At 52.7% G+C, this 19,225-nt stretch overlaps 1 protein-coding gene across 1 annotated transcript; it reads left to right on the plus strand.

Annotated features, from left to right (window-relative positions):
- Positions 1 to 1,043: 1,043 nt before the first annotated feature.
- Positions 1,044 to 9,878, plus strand: CA4 (carbonic anhydrase 4). The gene is made up of 8 exons (XM_003996604.6): positions 1,044 to 1,221; positions 5,780 to 5,833; positions 6,636 to 6,791; positions 7,497 to 7,642; positions 7,761 to 7,859; positions 8,118 to 8,184; positions 8,326 to 8,492; positions 9,569 to 9,878. The coding sequence occupies exons 1-8, from the start codon at positions 1,164 to 1,166 to the stop codon at positions 9,761 to 9,763; spliced, it is 942 nt and encodes a 313-aa protein (XP_003996653.2). The 5' UTR covers positions 1,044 to 1,163; the 3' UTR covers positions 9,764 to 9,878.
- Positions 9,879 to 19,225: the final 9,347 nt, after the last annotated feature.

Consider the following 19,225-nt stretch of genomic DNA (forward strand, 5'->3'; position numbering starts at 1 on the left):
TGTCCCTCTTCCTTACCCAAGTCTGAGCCTTTCAAACTCCCACGGAAGCCTTCACCAGATGTGGGACTCACAGTACCTAGAGCCATGAAGGAATCCAGAGGCATTGCAGCAGGGGGCCCAAAGCCAGGAGAGGGAGTACCCCTCCTGAGACAAGAGGCAGCTTCCTCTCTATGGCGGCCCTCAGCCCAGTTCCTTCAAGAAAACTTTCCTTTCCCTGGCCCCCTCTGAAGATCCTGACAGACAAGTGAACTAAGGGTCCATTCAGACCCCTGTCTTTTCTCTTCCCATCTCATCTTAGGGGTTGGGGGGGGCCTCAAGAGGAACCAGCCCTGTCCCTCTGACCCCATAAGTTTCTCTCTCACTGAGCCCTTGGACTCTACTTCTTAGTTCTGCCACCTCACCGCACCCCTGCTCTGGCCATCACAAAAACACACAGCAATTTAGGGGAGTCTTCGCTGTTGGAAGAAGAGTCTTTGGTCTGCTTAGAAAATAAGTTTGGAGCAGCCTAGGAGGAAACAGAAAAGAGATGATACCCAGAGTATCAGCGACCACTGAGTGAGAAAAGCAAGCCTTCTTTCTGAGGACATCTGTTTCAACGAACACCCGTACACATTCCTCAACTCCAGCATCCTTCGGAGGCTATGTACACACGCCCACCCCCAACTCAAGCCCATTCCAAGGCCCGGCGGACTGCTTCCGAGGCGAGAGGGCTGCGCAGGGGTCCAGGCCAAAACGATCAAAGGCAGGAATATCGGCACCCACCGTTGTGTCGAGCAAGTACCTCGCGAAGTCGCCACCCTGTTCCCAAACTGGAGACCCCGTGTGGGATGGGGGCAGGGGGCTATGGCGGGGAGGGCACGACCTCTGGGCAAAGAGGAGAGGAGCTGGCGGAGGAAGGGAAAAGGATTGTTCCGGGCACAAGGCACAAGGTGGCTCGGCAGGGGGTGGGAAGGCCAGGAGGGGAGCGGAGGATTTCAGCGCTGGGACAGGACGCGGGGAGGAGAGGCTCCGCCAGGGGGAGGAGCTACTCTCCGCGTCCGGCTGTCGGGGCTCCCTCCCGTAGCGGCTCCGCTATAAAACCCGGTCCCGCATGATCGCGGCACCCCCGGAGGCCTCCTCGGCGCGCGCCCACCGGCTCTGCGGCGTGTTTGCTCCTGTGAAGGATGCGGCTGCTGCCTGCGCTCCTGGCCCTCGCTGCTGCCCGGCCCTTGGCCTGCGCAGGTGAACGCGTGGGCTCCCGCCCGGCCCCTCTGCGCCTCCAGCCGTAGTGCGCGCGAGACACCTGGCGCGCGTCGGGCTCGGGCTGCTTGGGCACCACCGCGGCGACGGGGGCGAGCGGATGGGACGGGCGCGAGCCAGTGGGCGCACACGAACGGCCACGTGCGGCTGTGGAGCTGATGTGTGCACGAGTGTGGAGGGCTGCGGGGGGCGCGCGGGGCCCTGCGGGACCTCGGCCCCGCGAGCGTGACAGTGATGAGGATGCTTCTCCCACCCGCCTCGACGCACGCAGCGGTTCTTTCCCTTTCTGGAGTTGAGTGCGCCTTTGCTCCTCAGACGGTCGCCGTCCGTCCCGCCGGGGCTCGGTGCTGAGTGGCTGTCCCCCTCCCAGAGCACGGGTGCAGATTGTGTGCGGTGGGTCCCTGGTATCCCGCCTCCCCCCCCCCCCCCCGGATTCCTTGTCGCCTGAGGCTGCCTGTCCCCTTCACTTCCCCAGCCCCCAGCACTGTACTGGGAGCCTGCAGGCCAGGGACACTAGGAGACCCGAGGCCCTGGCCGAGCCGGTCTTTCCGGCCAGGGTGATTTTCATGTAAAGATTAATGTGTGTCCGAGCTCTTAATTATTCGTCTAGGTGGGAGGTGGCGGGAGTGGTGTGTTAATATTTGATAAAGAGCCGAAAGCACCTCCGGCCGCACAGGGCGCAGAGATCCGGGAGGCATCTTTTCTGCGACCCCACGGGGACGGTCTCCTTTTCAGGAAGCCCCCATCTGCCAGTCTCCAGCTTAGCTACCCCTCCGATGGTCCCCCTAGGGGTTCACCCGGCTAGACTTACTCTCCAAAGCTAGATGCTCCTCTCTTTGGAGTTATGGAATTGTGTGGTGAGGGTGTCCTCAGGAGCAGAGGAGAGTGTGTGCCCTTTGCAAGAAAGATTTAGCTGGCCGGTTGCGTGTGTGTGTGTGTGTGTGTGTGTGTGTGGTGTTCCGGGGGAGGGGGGAATGAGGGGAATCTTGCAGAAACTGTTGGCTTCTTTCTAGGAGAGGAGAAAAGAGAAAAGACAGGGTGTGAAAAAATTTCTAGGTAAAGTTGAGAGTTTGAAACCCACTTCAGTGGGCTTAGTAGAAAAAGAAAAAAGAAACACTTTGCAATTAATTCGGTTGTTTTGTACCTGTGTGGTGGTGGGTAAATCACTTAATCTCAAATTTCTCGTTTACAATATAGGGATAGTGATTCTGACCTTAGGTGTTTTAAGGATTCAAATAAGATAATGGGTGTAAGTACTTGGTGCAGTGCCTGCGTGGCGCGTGGCAGACTCCCCCAGATGTGATGACGGTGATGGCTCTACCACTGCCTGGGACCAGCCTGCCAGGAATCTTTCTCAGCTGCCCCTTCATGCAAGCTGCGCTCTCCTTAAGTGCTGAGGCTTTTTCACTGGGAACTATCTTGGGACCTGTCTTCCTCCACCCATTTCATCCCCTTGGACATTTGAGGCTGAAGAGTGATGAGGCTGCACATCACACTCCCGACTATCTGCTGCTGTGGAAGGTGAAGGAGGGGAGAGGAACATAGACTTCTTCTGAGCCCCAGAACCCTGGCCAGGAGTTGCTGAGACTTTGCCAGGACATACTTGGGTTTTTTGCTGAGCTGGTTTCCAGGATTCCTCCTTCCCCACAGAGTGGGAGGGTAGCTTGAGCAAGGTCCATCAGAGAACTTCGGTCACCTCTAAAGAACAGAAGGGTGGTGGGCAAGTGATTGGTGATGTGGTTATGTCTATTACTGCATCCCTGGTCAGAGCAGGCCACCTAGGTAGAACTTGGAGCTGGAACCAAGATCTGTCTGTGGGGAGCCTCTCTTGCCCTATGGAGATGGACTGAGGCAGCAGGCTCATAATTATTTGCAAGGGCAGCCCTCTCATGAATGAATATAGGAACCTGAGCTGGTTTGCGACCCTGCCGCCTCTTGCTTGAAAGTCCCTCCCTTCAGCCCACAGACGTAGACCTGACCCCTGGCCTCATCAACATTATGTTTTCCTGGTTCTTGACTCCAGAAGAGAGTAGTTACAAGAGCATTCAGCCAAGCAGGGCAAAAGTCTCCATGATTAAGACAGTGGATCAGAGGTCACCATTCCAAAACCAGGAGCTGTAGCCAGAGTCAGGGGAACAGCAAATTCCTAAGAAAGGCTCAGTGTGAATCAGATGGGCCCTGGGGAGGCTGAGAGGGGGTTCTGCCCTTCAGGACTCTGACGTAAGCAAGGCTTCCCCTGGAATGGCTTCCCCTTGGGCCTCCCAATCAACCTTGGAAGCCCCTTCTGCCTTCAGGACCTTTGAGAGGGGAAGACATAGGAGAATTTTTTTTAATTTTTTAATGTTTATTTGTTTTTGAGAGAGAGAGAGAGAGAGAGAGAGAGAGAGAGAGTGCAAGTGGGGGAAGGGTAGAGAGAGAGGGAGACACAGAATCCTATACAGATTCCAGCCTCTGAGCTGTCAGCACAGATCCCGATGCAGGGCTCAAACTCATGAGCAAAGAAATCATGACCTGAGCCGAAGTTGGATGCTTAAGCAACTGAGCCACCCAGGTGCCCCAAGACATAGGATAATTATAACAAGGAGCCTTCCATGGGTGTGAATGACCTTCCATGTCATTCACTGCTCGGACACTGGCCAAAGTCCTGGGTGTTTGGTAGCAGTTCGTTCTGAGGGAGAATGGAGGGCTCAGAAAAGTTCACGTAATTCTCCTGCAGAGATTGAGCAAGAGGCAGAGCCAGGACTGAGGCCAGGTGAACAGGCTCCAACTTCAGAGCTCTATCCACCTGCAGAGATTGGCCTGGGTGGGAAGTGGCCACAGCCCCTTGCAGAGTTGACCCACATGGGGGTTCCTCAGATGCAGCAATTTCTGGGAACAGCAGAGCCCAGTCCAGGGCAGGGGACAGATTGTTGTGGGGAAGACACTGCAGGGACTGTCAGACTCTGAATGAGGCTGAGCCAGCTTTGACCCGGAGTTGGGAAACTCAAAAACCCTAGGTGACTCTGAAGGGCCTGGAGTGAGAAAGTGCCCTGTTTTCTGTGGATGCTCACTCTCCTGGCCTGGAGCCCCTCCTTCCTTCCCCTACCAAGAACTTGACCTCCTACTGGCTCCCTCCTCACCACATCCCCATTCCAGGGACTCCAGAGGAGGTGGGGTGGAGGGAGGCAGCCTGGCAGGAAGGGGGAGATGTGCTCAGAGACCTTAGCTCAGCTGAGTGGGAAGCTGTGCTTTTCTTAGGAATTTTCTCATCCCTGAGTTCTTTCCAGCTCACTTCATTTGTCTCCTCTCTGCCCAGCCTTTGGCCATCTGTGCACTGATCTGAGGCCAGAGGGAGGGAGGCCAGGGAAGGGAAGGATCCATTAGGGAGTTTACTATGTTCTAGGTTGCCTGGAATACTCTACTATCTCTCATTTAATCCTCCCACAGCCCAGTGAGGTGGATGGTATTAGCTCCACTTGACAGATGATAAAACTGAGGCTCAGAGAGAGATTAGGTGACTTGCCGCTAAACCTGCAGTGCCCATGTGGCCCAGCCAGGATTCCAGCTCTGGATCAAATGTTTTGTCCATCCTGCTGCTTCAGCCTTTTTTTTTTTTTTTTTTTTTTTTTGTAATCAATAGACTATACTTATAGAGCAGTTTTAGGTTTACAGAAAAACTGAGCAGAAAGCACAAAGGGTGTCCCCTCTGCCCTTGCAGTTTCCCCTGATGGTAACATCTTGCATTTAGTGTAGTAGGTTTGTAGCGCTGCCTCTTTTCAGAGATGCTGGTTCTACTGCCCTGAACCAGAGCTGGGATTAGAACCTGAATCTGGCCCCATGAACCAGGGTTGTGAGGTAATGGGACAGGAGAAAAAGCCTGACTGCCTTTCCCGATGGGTTGTGAGAGTTTAGCCCAGAATGGGTCTTAATAACACAAGAGGGTGTGTGTTCCAGGGAGGGGCTAGTCTAATCTCCTCCATCATCCGGATCAACTCTGGGAAGGCGGCCAGGCTGAACCTGGCTCCATTGTCCCAGGAAGGGAGACTGGGCTAATTCTTCTCTTGTGCTCTTGCCAGAACCGCCCTTCCAGGTTTAGGGTGGGAGATGCAAGGGAGGAGGGGGCTGAAAGCAATTGGAAGAGAGTGTGGAGACCAAGCCCGGGGTAGAGGTGGTAGCCTCAGAAGGCCCCCCTAAGGTCCCTCAAGGGTGACTTTTTTGCCTGAGGAGTAGTGCCCTGGGCATGATGTGCTGTGGGTCAGGACACCTGGGGCCTGGCTGATTCTACTGCCTCCGCCCCATCCCTATATTTTCTTTAGCCTCCTTCCTTTGGGCCCTCTGTCTGAGACTCCAGGAATGCTCCATCTCAACCCAAGGGGGTCTCTGACTCCATGGATATTCCTAGCCTCTGACCCACCATGTACGTGCACATGTGCGTGCGCACACACAAACACACACAGAGACAGTGTTGCTTGTGCATACACAGCTCAAGTGCATTCCTAGAGACATATGTGTGCACAAATACATTGACACAGACTTCATATCCTTCCTCTGCCTATTCCAGATTCACACTGGTGCTACGACATTCAAGCCAAGGCCTCCAACTATGCTTGCTTGGGTAAGTATAGCACGTTTTACTGACAGGCCTTTCTGTGTGGTGGGGACTGCCCAAGTCAAAATGAGGACCCAGAGAGGGTGGGAAGGATAAGGGTAATGATGGCTCCTTAGTCAGATATCAGTTCTTCATACACACACACACACACACACACACACATACACACATACACACACAGTCCTGGTCCTGAGGAGACAGGGAATGTAGAGTGACCTGAATCGTCCCTGGCATCTCCTGTCACTATCACCAAGAGGATATCTTCTATCAAATAAATCAGCAGTAGTATCAGATGTAGAGATACATTTTGCTCTGTTTTTTTTTTTTTTTAAGTAGGCTCCATGTCCATTGTAGGGCTTGAACTCATAACCCTGAGATCTAGAGTCACATGTTCCACCGACTAAGCCAGCCAGGTGCCCCACATTTTGCTCATATAACAAAAGGAAGAGTTCGGTCTATTCCAGTGACACCTCTTTGGGTGGACCTGGGAAGTTGTCCTTCGCATTTTTTCCCCCAAATTTGATCCATGTCCCCAAAGTCTGCTTTCCTCTGGTCTGTACTGTGTTTCAGTGACTGGTGCTGCCCCATTCCCAAGCCTCTATCAACTGGCTACAGGGAATCAGCCTCCTCCAGGTCTGCTTCCCTGCCTCTTAGTCCTCAGATAATGCTTAACATTAGTTAGGCTTTCCTAAGCCCCCTTCCAGGGCACTCCTCTCCACAGCTTCCAAGCACCTTCCCATTCCCCTCCTTGAACTTGAGGAGGTGCTATGTGCCCCTGACTTTCAGCCCACCCTCCCTCCCTGCTCAGGGCCTAGCCAGTGGGGCGGAGACTGCAAGAAGAACCGCCAGTCCCCCATCAACATTGTCACTACCAAGGCACAGGTAGACCCAAACCTGGGACTCTTCTCCTTCTCTGGCTATGACAAGAAACAAAAGTGGAAAGTCCAAAACAATGGGCATTCAGGTGGGTCTCAAGCAGATGGGATAGGGGACCTGGGCAGGCATGGGCACCTGGTCCGGGGACCCTTGAGTTCCAGAAGACTTGGATGGGTGGGCTCCTCCAGGGATGACTAGGTGCAGGTCCACCTTTGCTGAGGAAGGACTGCAAAGCCTAACTGTGGGAGGGTAGGGGGAAACAGGAAGGGCCTTAGAAAGGAGGGAACACTTCATAGTATTTTCAGTACTTTAATCAGACCGGTCTGCTATGGGAGAAGGGCAGCATTCCAGGAAGAAGGAGCAACATGTGCAGAGGCACAGAGGTATGGAGCAGCTTGGGGTGCTCAGGGAACTATGTGTGGCTCCGTGTGCCTGGTGGACAGAGAGCAAAGGTAGGAGGGATCAAAGTCCATCCAGGGTTGGCCAAACTGAGCCCAGGGGCAGGTGACCCAGGGCTGAGGACTGTAGACATTGTCTTGAGGACACCAGGGCACCAGGGAGAGGGCTGAATTGCATGTTTGGGATGTGCAGAGGGAGAGGCAGGCAAAGAGGCCAATAAGAGGCCAGAAAAAAATCTGGGCCGTGTCACCTGTCCCATTCCATCCTATTTCCACAGGCCCAGGCATGTAGCCTATGAAGGGTCGGAGGTAGGAGAGAAGGTTCTGCCTAGGTGGAATTGGGACGGGCTAGAGGAGGTGGGTGCAAGGACTCTGTCCCCTCTTGTGCCCTCCAGTGATGGTATTGCTGGAGGATGAGGCCTCGGTCACTGGAGGAGGATTGGCTGCCCGCTACCGGGCCAAGCAGATGCATCTGCACTGGTCAGAGGAGTTGGATAAGGGCTCAGAACACACCCTCAATGGGGTTCGCTATGCCATGGAGGTGAGTGCCCTTTCCTGGGTTGACACTTTTGTTGGGCTCTGGGTGGACCTGCCTGTGGCAAGAAAGGTGTTCCAGCCACCTCACAGGCCCTCTCCCCATTCCTCTCACTCCCCACCAGATGCACATAGTACATGAGAAAGAGAAGGGGACATCGAGGAGCGAGAAAGAGGCCCAGGATCCCAAAGATGAGATTGCAGTGCTGGCCTTCTTGGTGGAGGTGGGGCCCTCATCTGCCAGGGTCTGAGAGACTCCTTCTTGGATCCAGAGATCTGCAAGGCAGGAGGGGACTGGGGGGATCCAGACCTCCCCTCTGTTTCTCAGTGACTTCTCTGCCCCCAGGTGGGGAGCCCAGAGCCTCTCAGGGCCTCAGTCCCAGAAGCTGCCTGCTCTCCCCACCACAGTCCAGAAGAATGGGCTGGTGGTCACCCCTGGCTCTCCACATGTCCCTGTCAAGCCCCCTTCTGTTCTGTTCCAGGCCGGATCTGAGAAAAATGATGGCTTCCAGCCTTTGGTGGAGGCGCTGTCTTATGTCCCCAGACCCAGTGAGTGGCTGGGGGTGAAGGGAAGAGAGGAGACTTCTTCCTACAAAGGAAGAGCTAGGGTGATCCAGTGGCCTGGGCTCTCAGGGATCCCCTGCTTCTCCCACCAACTGACAGTATCCTCTGTTTCTGCCTCTGCCCCAGAGATGAACACCACAATGAATGACGGCATCAGCCTGTTAGACCTGCTCCCCAAGAAGGAGACACTGAGGCACTACTTCCGCTACCTGGGCTCACTTACCACTCCAGGCTGCGAGGAGAAGGTTGTCTGGACTGTGTTCCAGGAGCGCATTCAGCTCCACAAGGACCAGGTACCTAGGACCCAGCCAAGGGTGTGGCCCCCCACTGCCCAGTTCCCCACACCATTCCTCTGGATCCCCACAGAGGCACCCTGGACTGGGGTGGGGATGGGTCACTCCAGGGAGCTGCCAAGGGTGTGGCCCCCCACTGCCCAGTTCCCCACACCATTCCTCTGGATCCCCACAGAGGCACCCTGGACTGGGGTGGGGATGGGTCACCAGGGAATCCATAGACATTCCTTGGGGCGGACAAGACAGGTCTGGCCTATCCCATCCCTAGTTTGAGGGCTGGAGGGGAGGCTATGGCAGAGGAGGTCAGAAAAGGCTCCCATGCTGCCCGCTGTAAGTAGGTGGGAGTTGTCCAGCTGAGGGCAGGGAACCAATGTCCTGAGGAGAGGGGTCAACATGGGGGAGGGTCCAAGGCTGGCCAGGAGCAGCTGAGAGAAGGTCAGGATAGCCACAGTAGGAACAAGTCCATTCATTCAACAAATGGTGCTCGAATCCTTATAACACACTAGGCTCTAGGGATAGAGCAGTGAACCAAAGGCCCCAAATCCCTGCTCTAGTGATACTTGCATTGCAGAACAGTGTTTCTCAAAGAGTGGTCCCTGGACCAGTGGCATCAACATCATCTGGGAACTTGCTTGACATTCGAATTCTTGGGCCTCACCCCAGTCCTACCGAATCAGAAACTGTGTGGGCGGGGCCTGGCAAAGTGGGGCCCAGCAAGCATCCCCCCTTCCTCGCCCCCAGCTGTGATACTACTGCACACTGAAATCTGAGAACCACTGTTCTATAGTAGCAGTGATAATACAGCAGTGATCAGTGACTGTGGGGCTGCAAAACTGTGAGCTGTATGTCCTTAGCTTCCCAGCTAAGTGAAGCTAATAGGAACTAAGCTCCCACCAGTGCCAAGTAGTCTATATCCCCTTTTTCTTTTCATCTGCACAAAACCCTGAGAGTTAGAGATTCTGAGCCACCTTATTAGTGAGGGCTCAGAGAAGCAAGGTTACTGGCCTGGGGTCACACAGCAGGAAATGTAGCTATGCTTGCTCCCTGCTTCCTGCTGAGCCCTCCCCCTTCCACAGATCGCTGCGTTCTCCACGAAGCTCTACTACGACTCGGAGCAGAAACTGAAAATGACAGATAATGTCAGGCCACTGCAGCGCCAGGGACAGCGCCTGGTGTTCAAGTCTCAGGCCCCAAGACAGCTGCTGCCCTTACCCTTGCCAACCCTGCTGGTCCCCATGCTCACCTGTCTGTTGGCTGGCTTCCTCGCATGATAGCTCACTTCTGGACACTTGACCTCTGCTCTCATCCCATAGAGGCCTGGGGCGTCCATTCCTCAGGCTTCCTAGCTTGGATTTTGATGATGATTAAACATATATTTTTGGAGAAGCCTTTCTCAGGTCTATTTTTAGTTTCCATGACTGTCTCTGTTCTGTTCCCTTCAACCCACTGCCATTCCAGGGTAGGAGCCTTAAGGCCTGGATATTTCTTCTACGCAAGGACCATGGGGCATCTCCTCCTACCTTTTGCCCCCCTCCCACCTTTTTTGAACTCTCTGTCTGCATCCCATTTGGAGAGATGCAAAGATAGCTCTGAGTTCCAACACAGCGAAAGCCAGAAAAGTTCTGGAACCTGGGTGGCTCAGTTGGTTACACTTTTGACTCTTGATTTCGGCTCAGGTCATGATCTCACAGTTTGTGAGATCAAACCCTGTGTCAGGCTCTATGCTGACAGCGTGGAGGCTGCTTGGGATTCTCTCTGTCCCTCTTTCTGCCTCTCCCCCTCCTCCATCTCCTGCTCTCTCTTAAAATAAATAAATAAACTTTTAAAAAGAAAAGAAAAGAAAGAAAAGAAAACCAGAGAAGTTCCAATCCAGCCTCTTCATTGTATAATGGGGGAAGCTGAGGCTCAGAAAGGAGAGGATAATACGTGGAGGCCACAGAGGGGGCTCTGGCAGAAGTGGCTCAGGATCCAGCCTAGCACTTTCTTCTCTGTACTAGGGGTGGGGAGTGCAGGTTGTGTGTGGTACAGCCTAGGCAAGGTAGGTGAGAGGGGGTTCATTTATTTGTCCAAGTATTTCTTGAGCATCTATGTTTTAGGCACTGGGGATGTGGCAGGGAAGACAGACAATAAATGCCTGCCTGCCCTCCTGGAGTCCACAGTCTAGTTAGAGTCACTATAAATAAAATATACACACTGTACATGTATCAGAAGGCATCAAGAGCTATGGAGAAAGATACACCAGGAAGGGAAGGTTGTTGGGGAAGGTCTCCGCAGACAGGGGCAGACTTTCCATCAGGAAGCCAGCAGGTGTTCATGTGTGGAGGGGAGGGTGCCTGTCAGAGGAACAGGATGGATACCAGCCAGCAAGAGTGGAGTGAGGGAGGGAGAAATTGTGTTAAGAGAGCTGGAGGGAGAGGGGGGAGGGGGAGGAAGGGGGGAGGAGGAAGGGGGAAAAGGGAGAGGTCAGTTGTGTGGGGGGCAGGAGGGGCTTGCACTAAGACATTATAAGGATGCTGGTTTTGAATGTGAAAGAGCTGGGAGCCCCTAGAGACAGCTAGCTAGAGCCTGATGTGCTTCATTGGGAAACAGCTAAGGGGTGATGAGTGAGGGGAGGCTGCTGCAGGGATCCAGGAGCTGATGGATCACAGGTCTTTGAACACTTTGCAAGTGAGACCAGGAAGAGGCAGGTATGGGCGGAAGGGCCCAGAAAACTGGAGGAGAAGGAAATAAGGGCCCCATGGACAGGTCCCAAGTCAGCAACCCAGAGTTAAGGGGCCCCAGGCTCTGGGATCTCATCCTCTAGGGCAGGGCTGGATTTTGGAGGAGCATGAGGGTGGGGGAAGGGGAGGAGACGGGGCCTTGCTAGGTAAAGAGGAGGCCAGGGCCATGTCTGTAGGGACAACCTCTCTAACAGGCTCTACCGTCTGTACATGGTGAACTTCCCCGCAGGAAGACATGCGAGCTAGTCAGGCACTCAAGGGATTCCATTATGCGATGCTAGAAGCCCTGGCAGGCATACTGTCGCTCTCTGAAGGGGAGCTGGTTGGCAGAGGTGACCTCTAAGCCCTCTGCTGCCCTGACACCCTCAGAGCCCCTGACTGACCACTCCCAGCAGAGCCTGCGGAGAGGGAGAAGCCTCCCCTCCCCTTTCCTTTCGTGACCAAGAATAAGCACCCCTCTCCCTTCACCAGTGACCACACAGCAGTGGGGGTGGTGTTATGGTCACCATGGCAACAGCAGGTGGCGTGTGTCAGCAGGGGGTGTGTGGGCACCAAACCTGTTCTTTTTGGTTCCTGGTGCAGCCTGTGGGGGATCTGAGATTTTTTGTACCCGCTCCCTCCCACCCAAGGCTCAGGGCTCTCAGAAATCCAAACTCCCCCCCTCCCCAATAAAGTCCCACCCCTGTCCCTGCCTGCAAGGCAGCATTCAGTAAAAAACAGGGCAGCAGAACCCGGAAGTCCCAACTCTCTCCAAGGGACTTAAAGGAACCCCTGCGGAAGGCACGTGACCCTCTCCTGTCCCCCTGACCCCACAATAATAAACCTGGCCAGTGGAGGACAGAATCGGCACAGCTTGTTCAGGTCCCAGGGCTCAAGCCTCTCCCCTGACTTCCCCTACGTGCTTAAAGCTGAGTAGGTGCCGTCAGCACATGATTCATAGCAAGGTCATTCCCAGACAGTTACTGCAGGAGCCATTCCTGGAATTAGCCCCCATATCCTGGAGGTTGAGATTGACAGGCAATCCCTCTTGTGGGGTGTGTGTTCTTGAGAGCCTCCTCTTCTGAGTAAATTCAATCCCTCCATGCTGCCCCACCACCATCCTGGGCAGATCCCTTTCTAGAGAGGACATTCTAAGTTCCTTGTGCCCAACCCAGACTGGCTTCTGACACAACGTGGCCAGAGATGATAGGGGTCACCAGGGACAACCTTATTCAGAAAGAGTCCTGCCTGCCTTCCCCACAGCCCTGCTTTCATTTACTTCTGATGCTCCTCGGTCATTGCATCGGGCATACAGTGTGTACACACACACACACACACACACACACACACACACACACTCTTCACTGCAGCTGGCCAGGCCTGAGGGAGGCTCAGTGCCTGACAGTTTTGGTCGGCACCTGACTTCTTTGAGGTTACTGGCTCCGAGCACAGACCATGATTCACATTCATCCAATGCCTGCTGAGGGCCAGACATGGACCTCTCTATAATCCTCGTAAAGGGTGGCGTTATTTCTTTGTTGCACAGATAAGGATGCTGAGGCACAGAGAGGGGTTAGGAGACCTGTCAGAACTTGGGGTCGCTACTCTGCACCTCCTTGGCTCCCACTGCTACTTTTGGCCTGTGGCAGTTCCCAGAGAGACAGATCTTTGGATCCGGGTTAGGGTGGGGTCTGTAGCACCCTGTCCCACCCTGTCTCCCCTGGCTGCTCTGTATCCCTGATGGCTCTTCTCTCTGGCCTCCGTCTCTGGCCCCGTTTAGGTTTGGCATCTGGGTGGGAGCCAGGGGCTAAAAATACTCCCCATGTGTTTAGATGATTCTTGGAAAATAAACTTCCCCATCTTGGCTCTCAGTTTGCACACTTGCTGGTCCTGCTTCCTGTGCTCTGATCTGACAGTGCCTGGAGTATATGGGGGGGAAGGCAGTGGGAGGGTGGGGAAAGTAGAAGGGTCTATAGGGGCCCAGCATCATGGGCGGTGGTGAAGTGAGCATGCACATGCATACCTGTATGCAAAAAGGCCACCATGTCACAAAACTCTAGGGGTGCCTATATGGAGACCACATTGTGAATAGTATCCCCATGTGGTGGGACCACCCTGAGGCTCTGTGCTTATGTGTGGGAAGAGGCAGGGAAGCTGGTGGCCTTGCAGGCCTGGGAACAGGGCTCCCATGTTTCTGGGCCTGTTTATCCATCTACAAAATGGGCTAAGCTTGACCCTTCCATCTAACTGGGCCTAGCTATCTTCAGGCTCCTGCTGGTGACCTTGGGAGGAAAGCCAGGCCCATCTCTGTGGGTGGGGCGCTGCTCCTGCACCTCGAATTACACATCTAGCGGGCTCTGTTTGTTTATCTGAGTAGGGACAAAGGCATTATCTCCTCTAGGGACTAAGGACATGCCCCTGGGCCCAGGCAGCCCTGGGGAGGGGCTTCCTTTGGAGGACAGCTACAGGACAGACAAGTCACAAGCCAGTTCCTTCCTCTGAGCCTTAGCACCAGCTGAGAATGGACACGTGGAAGGCTCTTCACATTCCAAGTGTTGGCTGCTGCAAGGCCTGGGAGGAGAGGGAGAGGGCCAGGGGACAGGGAAGGGACAAAGGTACATTTTGATCTTTCAACAAACACTATTATTTCCTCTGTGCCAGGGACTGAGGATTCAGGTAAAAAAAAAAAAAACCAGTCTGTGCTCTTTCCCCAGGACTTCTCACCCAAGGGCAGACACATAGGGCACAGCAGTACCAGGTCTACAAAATACCGGCATAGACACATGGGAGCATGGGCCCCAGAGCCACACAGACTTAGATTGTAGTCCTCTTCCACAGCTGTGAAAGGCAAGTGAGAAGCCTTTGGTAACTTCATTCACCTACCTTTCTTTCTTCTTTTTCTTTCTTTCTTTCTTTCTTTCTTTCTTTCTTTCTTTCTTTCTTCTTTCTTTCTTTCTTTCTTTCTTTCTTCTTTCTTTCTTTCCTTCTTCTTTCTTTCTTCTTTCTTCTCTTTTAGGTTTATTTATTTATTTTGAGAGGGAGTGAGAGAAGGTGAGTGGGGCAGGGGCAAAGAGAGAGGGAGAGAGAGAGAATTCCAAGCAGGATCCTCACTGCCAGCGCAGAGCTTGATACAGGGCTCAAACTCATGAACAGCGAGATCATGAACTGAGTTGAAATCAAGAGTCAGATGCTTAACCAACTGAGCCACCCAGGCAACCCATTAATTCATCTTTCTGAGCCTCCATTTCCTCATCTGTATAATGGGCATGATGATGATTTATTTCATAAGGTCAGTGTAAAGATGAAACAAGATGCCTGGCCAAGAGTTTGTATTCAATAATTTGTAGTTATCATTATGATTGTTTTTATTAGAACACTGAAGGATGGGTAGGACCTACAGACAGAGAGAAACTGACCACTTCCAGAGATGGGGGTAGGGAAGAATATGTGGAGGTCAGGATTCTGAGGAGTGATGCATAGATTTGCCCCTGTGGTAAGGAGTAGGTGTGAGATGGGCTGGCAGTCCTACTCCTATGGAAGGGAGAAACTGTAAGACCCCTCCAGGGGTCCACTTCTCCACTCAGACACTCTGATGTCCCCCCCTAGCACTCCACCCCACCCATACACAGAGCAGTCCACTGAGGCAGGCCCCCTAGCCTGACCTTTGCCCAGAGTTCACCAAGGTCACTCAGAACAACAGAGAGAGACAAGAGGGGGAGGCCAACTGAGGCCCAGCCTGCTCTGCAGCTCTCATGTTCCTGTCTTATTGGGTGGTGGTCCAGGTTAGAGTTCGGCTGAGACTATCCAGGGCCCCTGCCGCTTTTCTGCTGTGGGATCCATTTCATTTTCCTCTGGTCCTTCCTCAGGAGCAGCAGGATTACCACATTTGCCCTCTGATGGGTCCTTTTCTCCACTGCTGGTTCTGTCCCTGGCCATCTGCCAGTACACCTATTATACTGTCTGGATTTGCTGCAGGCTTCCCCCAGCTTATGGTCTGTACCCACCCAGTATTGCCTGATAAATTTGAATTTTAGATAAACACTTTTTTTTTTTTAGTGTATCTCCAAAATTGCATGGGGCATACTTATACTAAAACATGTTGTTTAGCTGCATAAGCATCTTGATTTTGTATTTACCAGATGTAGTGACCCTACCCTCATTCCATCTATGTCAGGGAAACTGAGGCCAAGAGGAAGGGCAGACAAAAGGAGGGGTCAGAGACCAAGGCAGCCACCACTTCCTCCTTGGCCATCTCCTCTCCCTCCCACTGGCCACACCCTCCAGGAACTGATAGCACACTGGTTGAGGGGTTTTCCCCTTCCCTGCCTGGTACTGGGCTCCCTGTTGGAAGGGCAGCTGGGTACACTTTGCAGCAATGGACTTCCTCCCCACAGTTTTCCAAAGTCTTGGGAGAGGCCAGTGCCAAGGCCTCATTCCTTCTCCTTTGGCCTCTGCTTGACTCCCGCCTCCCTGAGCTGGAGGGCCAGGGTCCCTTCCTGCAGCCCCGCCACCATCACACCAGCCACCTCTTGAGGAAGGGAGCCCTCAGGCAGCGTCTGGCCTCCGTGTCTAGGTGGGGTCAGAAGGGGCTGGGTGCCAGGGTTTTATTTACAAACTGAGGAGAGACTCAAGAGGTGCAGAACACTGTGGGCGTCGGAGTGCTTATTGGCGTCACAGCCTGGAGTACAGGAAGAGGACCCAGACACCAGTCAACAGCTGAGTTCCCTCTGTCCATCAGACACCCTTCCTCCCATTCCTTTCGCCTTGTAATCACCCTGATCTGTTTTCCTACCTTCAGCTATCATTATCTGCATGCCAGGCCCTTTGTAAGGTACTTTACATACACTATCCCATTGAATCCTGACAGTAATCTTTAGAGCAAGAGCTCCCACTGGCACAGCCTCTTCAGGACAGCAGGCATTTCCATCTGTTTGTGGTGGATGATGTGCTGCCCAGCTCAGAGCCCTAGGCAGCCCTAGGCTTGTCCCAGCAGTGAGCACTGTCAGAGTGTGGATGCCTTCGGTTGTCGGCCTCTCTAGGGAAAGGAAGCCCCTTCACTCCAGGTCACACTCCTTTCTGCAGCAGCCTCCAGCCAAAAACCGATCAGCATGGGGGGATAAAGAGTTAGCCCAATTCGAGGTGACTCCAAGGGACCATTCCAGCTCCAGAGCTCTTGGTGGGGTCAGCCAAGGTTACCACCGGGCCTGTGTGGCAGCTCCATACCTCCCTTATCCTACCCTGCTTCCTTTGCTCTCTTCCACAGGTGTTGGAAGGTCCTAGAGGCACTGCTTAATAAACATCTTGTACACTGAACTCTGTCAGCTTCCTGGGGAAGCCAACCTGTGGGGCAGTTTGGGCTCATCAGTGCCCCAATGGCATAGAGCACATAGTAGACTTTCAATCAATACTGGATTGGAAGAACCCAGGCACAGGCATTGCTAGTCCTGACTCTACGCAAATAACAGTATACTAATAGCAGCTAATATTTATTCAGGTAAAACTATTTGACATGCTTTATGTCTCAACCCTTAAAACAAGTTTCTGAGATGTGCATTTCTATTTTCTCTATTTTCTCCATTGTCAGAGGAGGGAACGAAATGCAAGGGACCCATGAGTGGCAAGTTGTACAGTGGTGCTGGGACTTGGACCCATACAATTTGGTACTCATGCCCACCCTTGGATCATCACCATGCTCTGCCATTTTTGTGAAGGAAACTGAGGTTTAGAGAGGTAAAGGGACTTGCCCCTGCCAGCCAATGGGTGGCTGCCAGATCTACAAACTCTACGGTCTGCGCTGCTTCCCTTGAACTGAGAGCTGCTGGCCTGGAAGTGCTTCCAGGGAAGCTTGCATTTAGAAGTCACTAGCCAGCCCGAGACATGTTGTTCCCTAGATCTGAACGCTATCCCCTGCCCCTCCCTACTTGTGTTTTTCTCGTGAGGTTAACACGCCAACCAAAACCCAGCTCAAAAGGGACTCCTTTGTGAAGTCCTCCTCAATGTCTGCTCTCCACCTTCTTCCCCACCAAGATCCCCTGAAGGAAGAAGATTTGAAGGGTCGAAGCCTCTTAGCCATCAGAGTATGGAAGTGCCACGCCTTGGCTGGCCACACAAAGCGGGGCAGACAGCAGATGTTTGCAGGATGAATGAATTTAAAAAAATGATAGCAAAACACAGAATTAGCAGGCACCATTCCAGGGCTGGAACTAAATATTTACCTTGCCCACGGGGCAATCCTGAGAGATAAGCCAGGTTTTCCAAGCTCTATTTATGCTGACTTTCCTTCTGTGACTGACACAATCAACCTGGTTTTGTTACAGTTTGAACAGCTGTTTCCACATGTAGGGCCTGGGCGTAGGAGATACTTGAGCCTGGGCTTTCACTGTTCCCCCACATCATGTGTCCTCCTCATGGTATATGCTTCCCAACCCTTGGCCCGAGGTGACACTGCCCCTCTAATCTGTGAGCCTGGACTGGCCACAGTCTCCATAAGTGAGTGAATTGGGCCTTTACTCTAAGTTGTGGGTTCATGCACAGCCACAGGGTTAACAGCTTTATCAGGAGCTGCTTGGAGTATGTAGGACAGATTTGCCTGGGTCTACTGCCTGAGTGGTCACCTGGGAGACACCTCTTAAGGGAAAGGGGTTGGCTGTGATATGATGGGTCCAAGTAAAGGGTCATAGGGGAGGAAGACTTGGAGTTCAGTGTGGCATTTATGAGTCAACCTCTGGGATTCACACTGGAGTCTGTTAGAAAGACCTCAGACCCAAAATGGAGTCACTTATGTTAAGAGCCCAATGTCAGCAAACCAAGACTTAATATCTAACCTAACTGCAGTTTCAGGTCCCCCTAGGAATGTAACCTTTAGCCAGTCAACCTGAAATTTCCTGGTCAGCACTAGGAAATTTACTGATAGACCCCTTCCATTGCCCTTAGGAGGGTGACCTCGCCTAAAACAATGCTTTTTTTTGTTGTTGTTGTTGTTGTTTTTTTGCTAATAATTTCCTTTTTTCTGTGCTCTGTCTGCCTTTAAAACCCTTTTCTGTCCTGCAGCTCCACGGAGCTCCCTTCTACTTGCTAGATGAGATGTTGCCTGATTCATGAATCAATTAATAAAGCTAGTTAGATCTTTAAAGCTTACTTGGTTGAATTCTTGTTATTCAACAGGTCATAAAAGTTATGGACGTGGCATATGAAAATGGAAAGAGCAATCTCATGTAAACAAAATGGAAAGAGCAATCTCATCTAAACACTAACACTGCTTGTGGGGGCCAGGCAGCTCTGATTTGGGATCAGGCAGCTGATTTGGCAGCTCTGATTAAGGGCCTAGTGAGCAACTCTGCCCCTGGTGTTCACTCTGTGAGGGGACATTTGGGGGAGGAAGTGGTAGTTTTGCATGAGGGGACCAGAGATTGGATGTTCCTGCTCAAGGGACACCACATGACAAGCTGAAAGGATTAGTTTAAGACATACTTGGGCACCTGGGAGGCTCAGTTAGGCGTCTGACGTCGGCTCAGGTCATGATCTCACGGTTCTTAGGTTCGAGCCCCACGTCAGGCTCTGTGCTGACAGCTCAGAGCTTGGAGCCTGCTTCAGATTCTGTGTCTCCTTCTCTTTGCCCCTCCCCTGCTCATACTCTGTTTCTCTCTCTCTTCCTGTCTCAAAAATAAATACTAACAAATTTGTGTGTGTATACCTATATAGATATAGATGATATAGATAGATGATATAGATATAGATATATAGATAAGATATAGATATAGATATAGATATAGATGATATACTTGAGATACCCTCTAGAGGCTGCCTTCAACATGTACATGGGGAGTGGGACTTTATGGGGATAAGAGTAAGGTCCAGGGAAACCCGTGTAATCACAGGGAGTAACCATTCACTGAGCCTGAGGCTGCTGTGGCCAGGCCAGCACAGCCGGCATATAAGCGGATTCATGAGGCGCTGCAGTGTGGAATCTGGTGATAGTTCCAGTTCAGGGAGGGGACCTGTGCTCTAGATGAGGAAAAGGTTTTCCACAACGGA

This window comes from Felis catus, chromosome E1, assembly GCF_018350175.1.
Source record: "Felis catus isolate Fca126 chromosome E1, F.catus_Fca126_mat1.0, whole genome shotgun sequence".
Lineage (NCBI taxonomy): Eukaryota > Metazoa > Chordata > Mammalia > Carnivora > Felidae > Felis > Felis catus.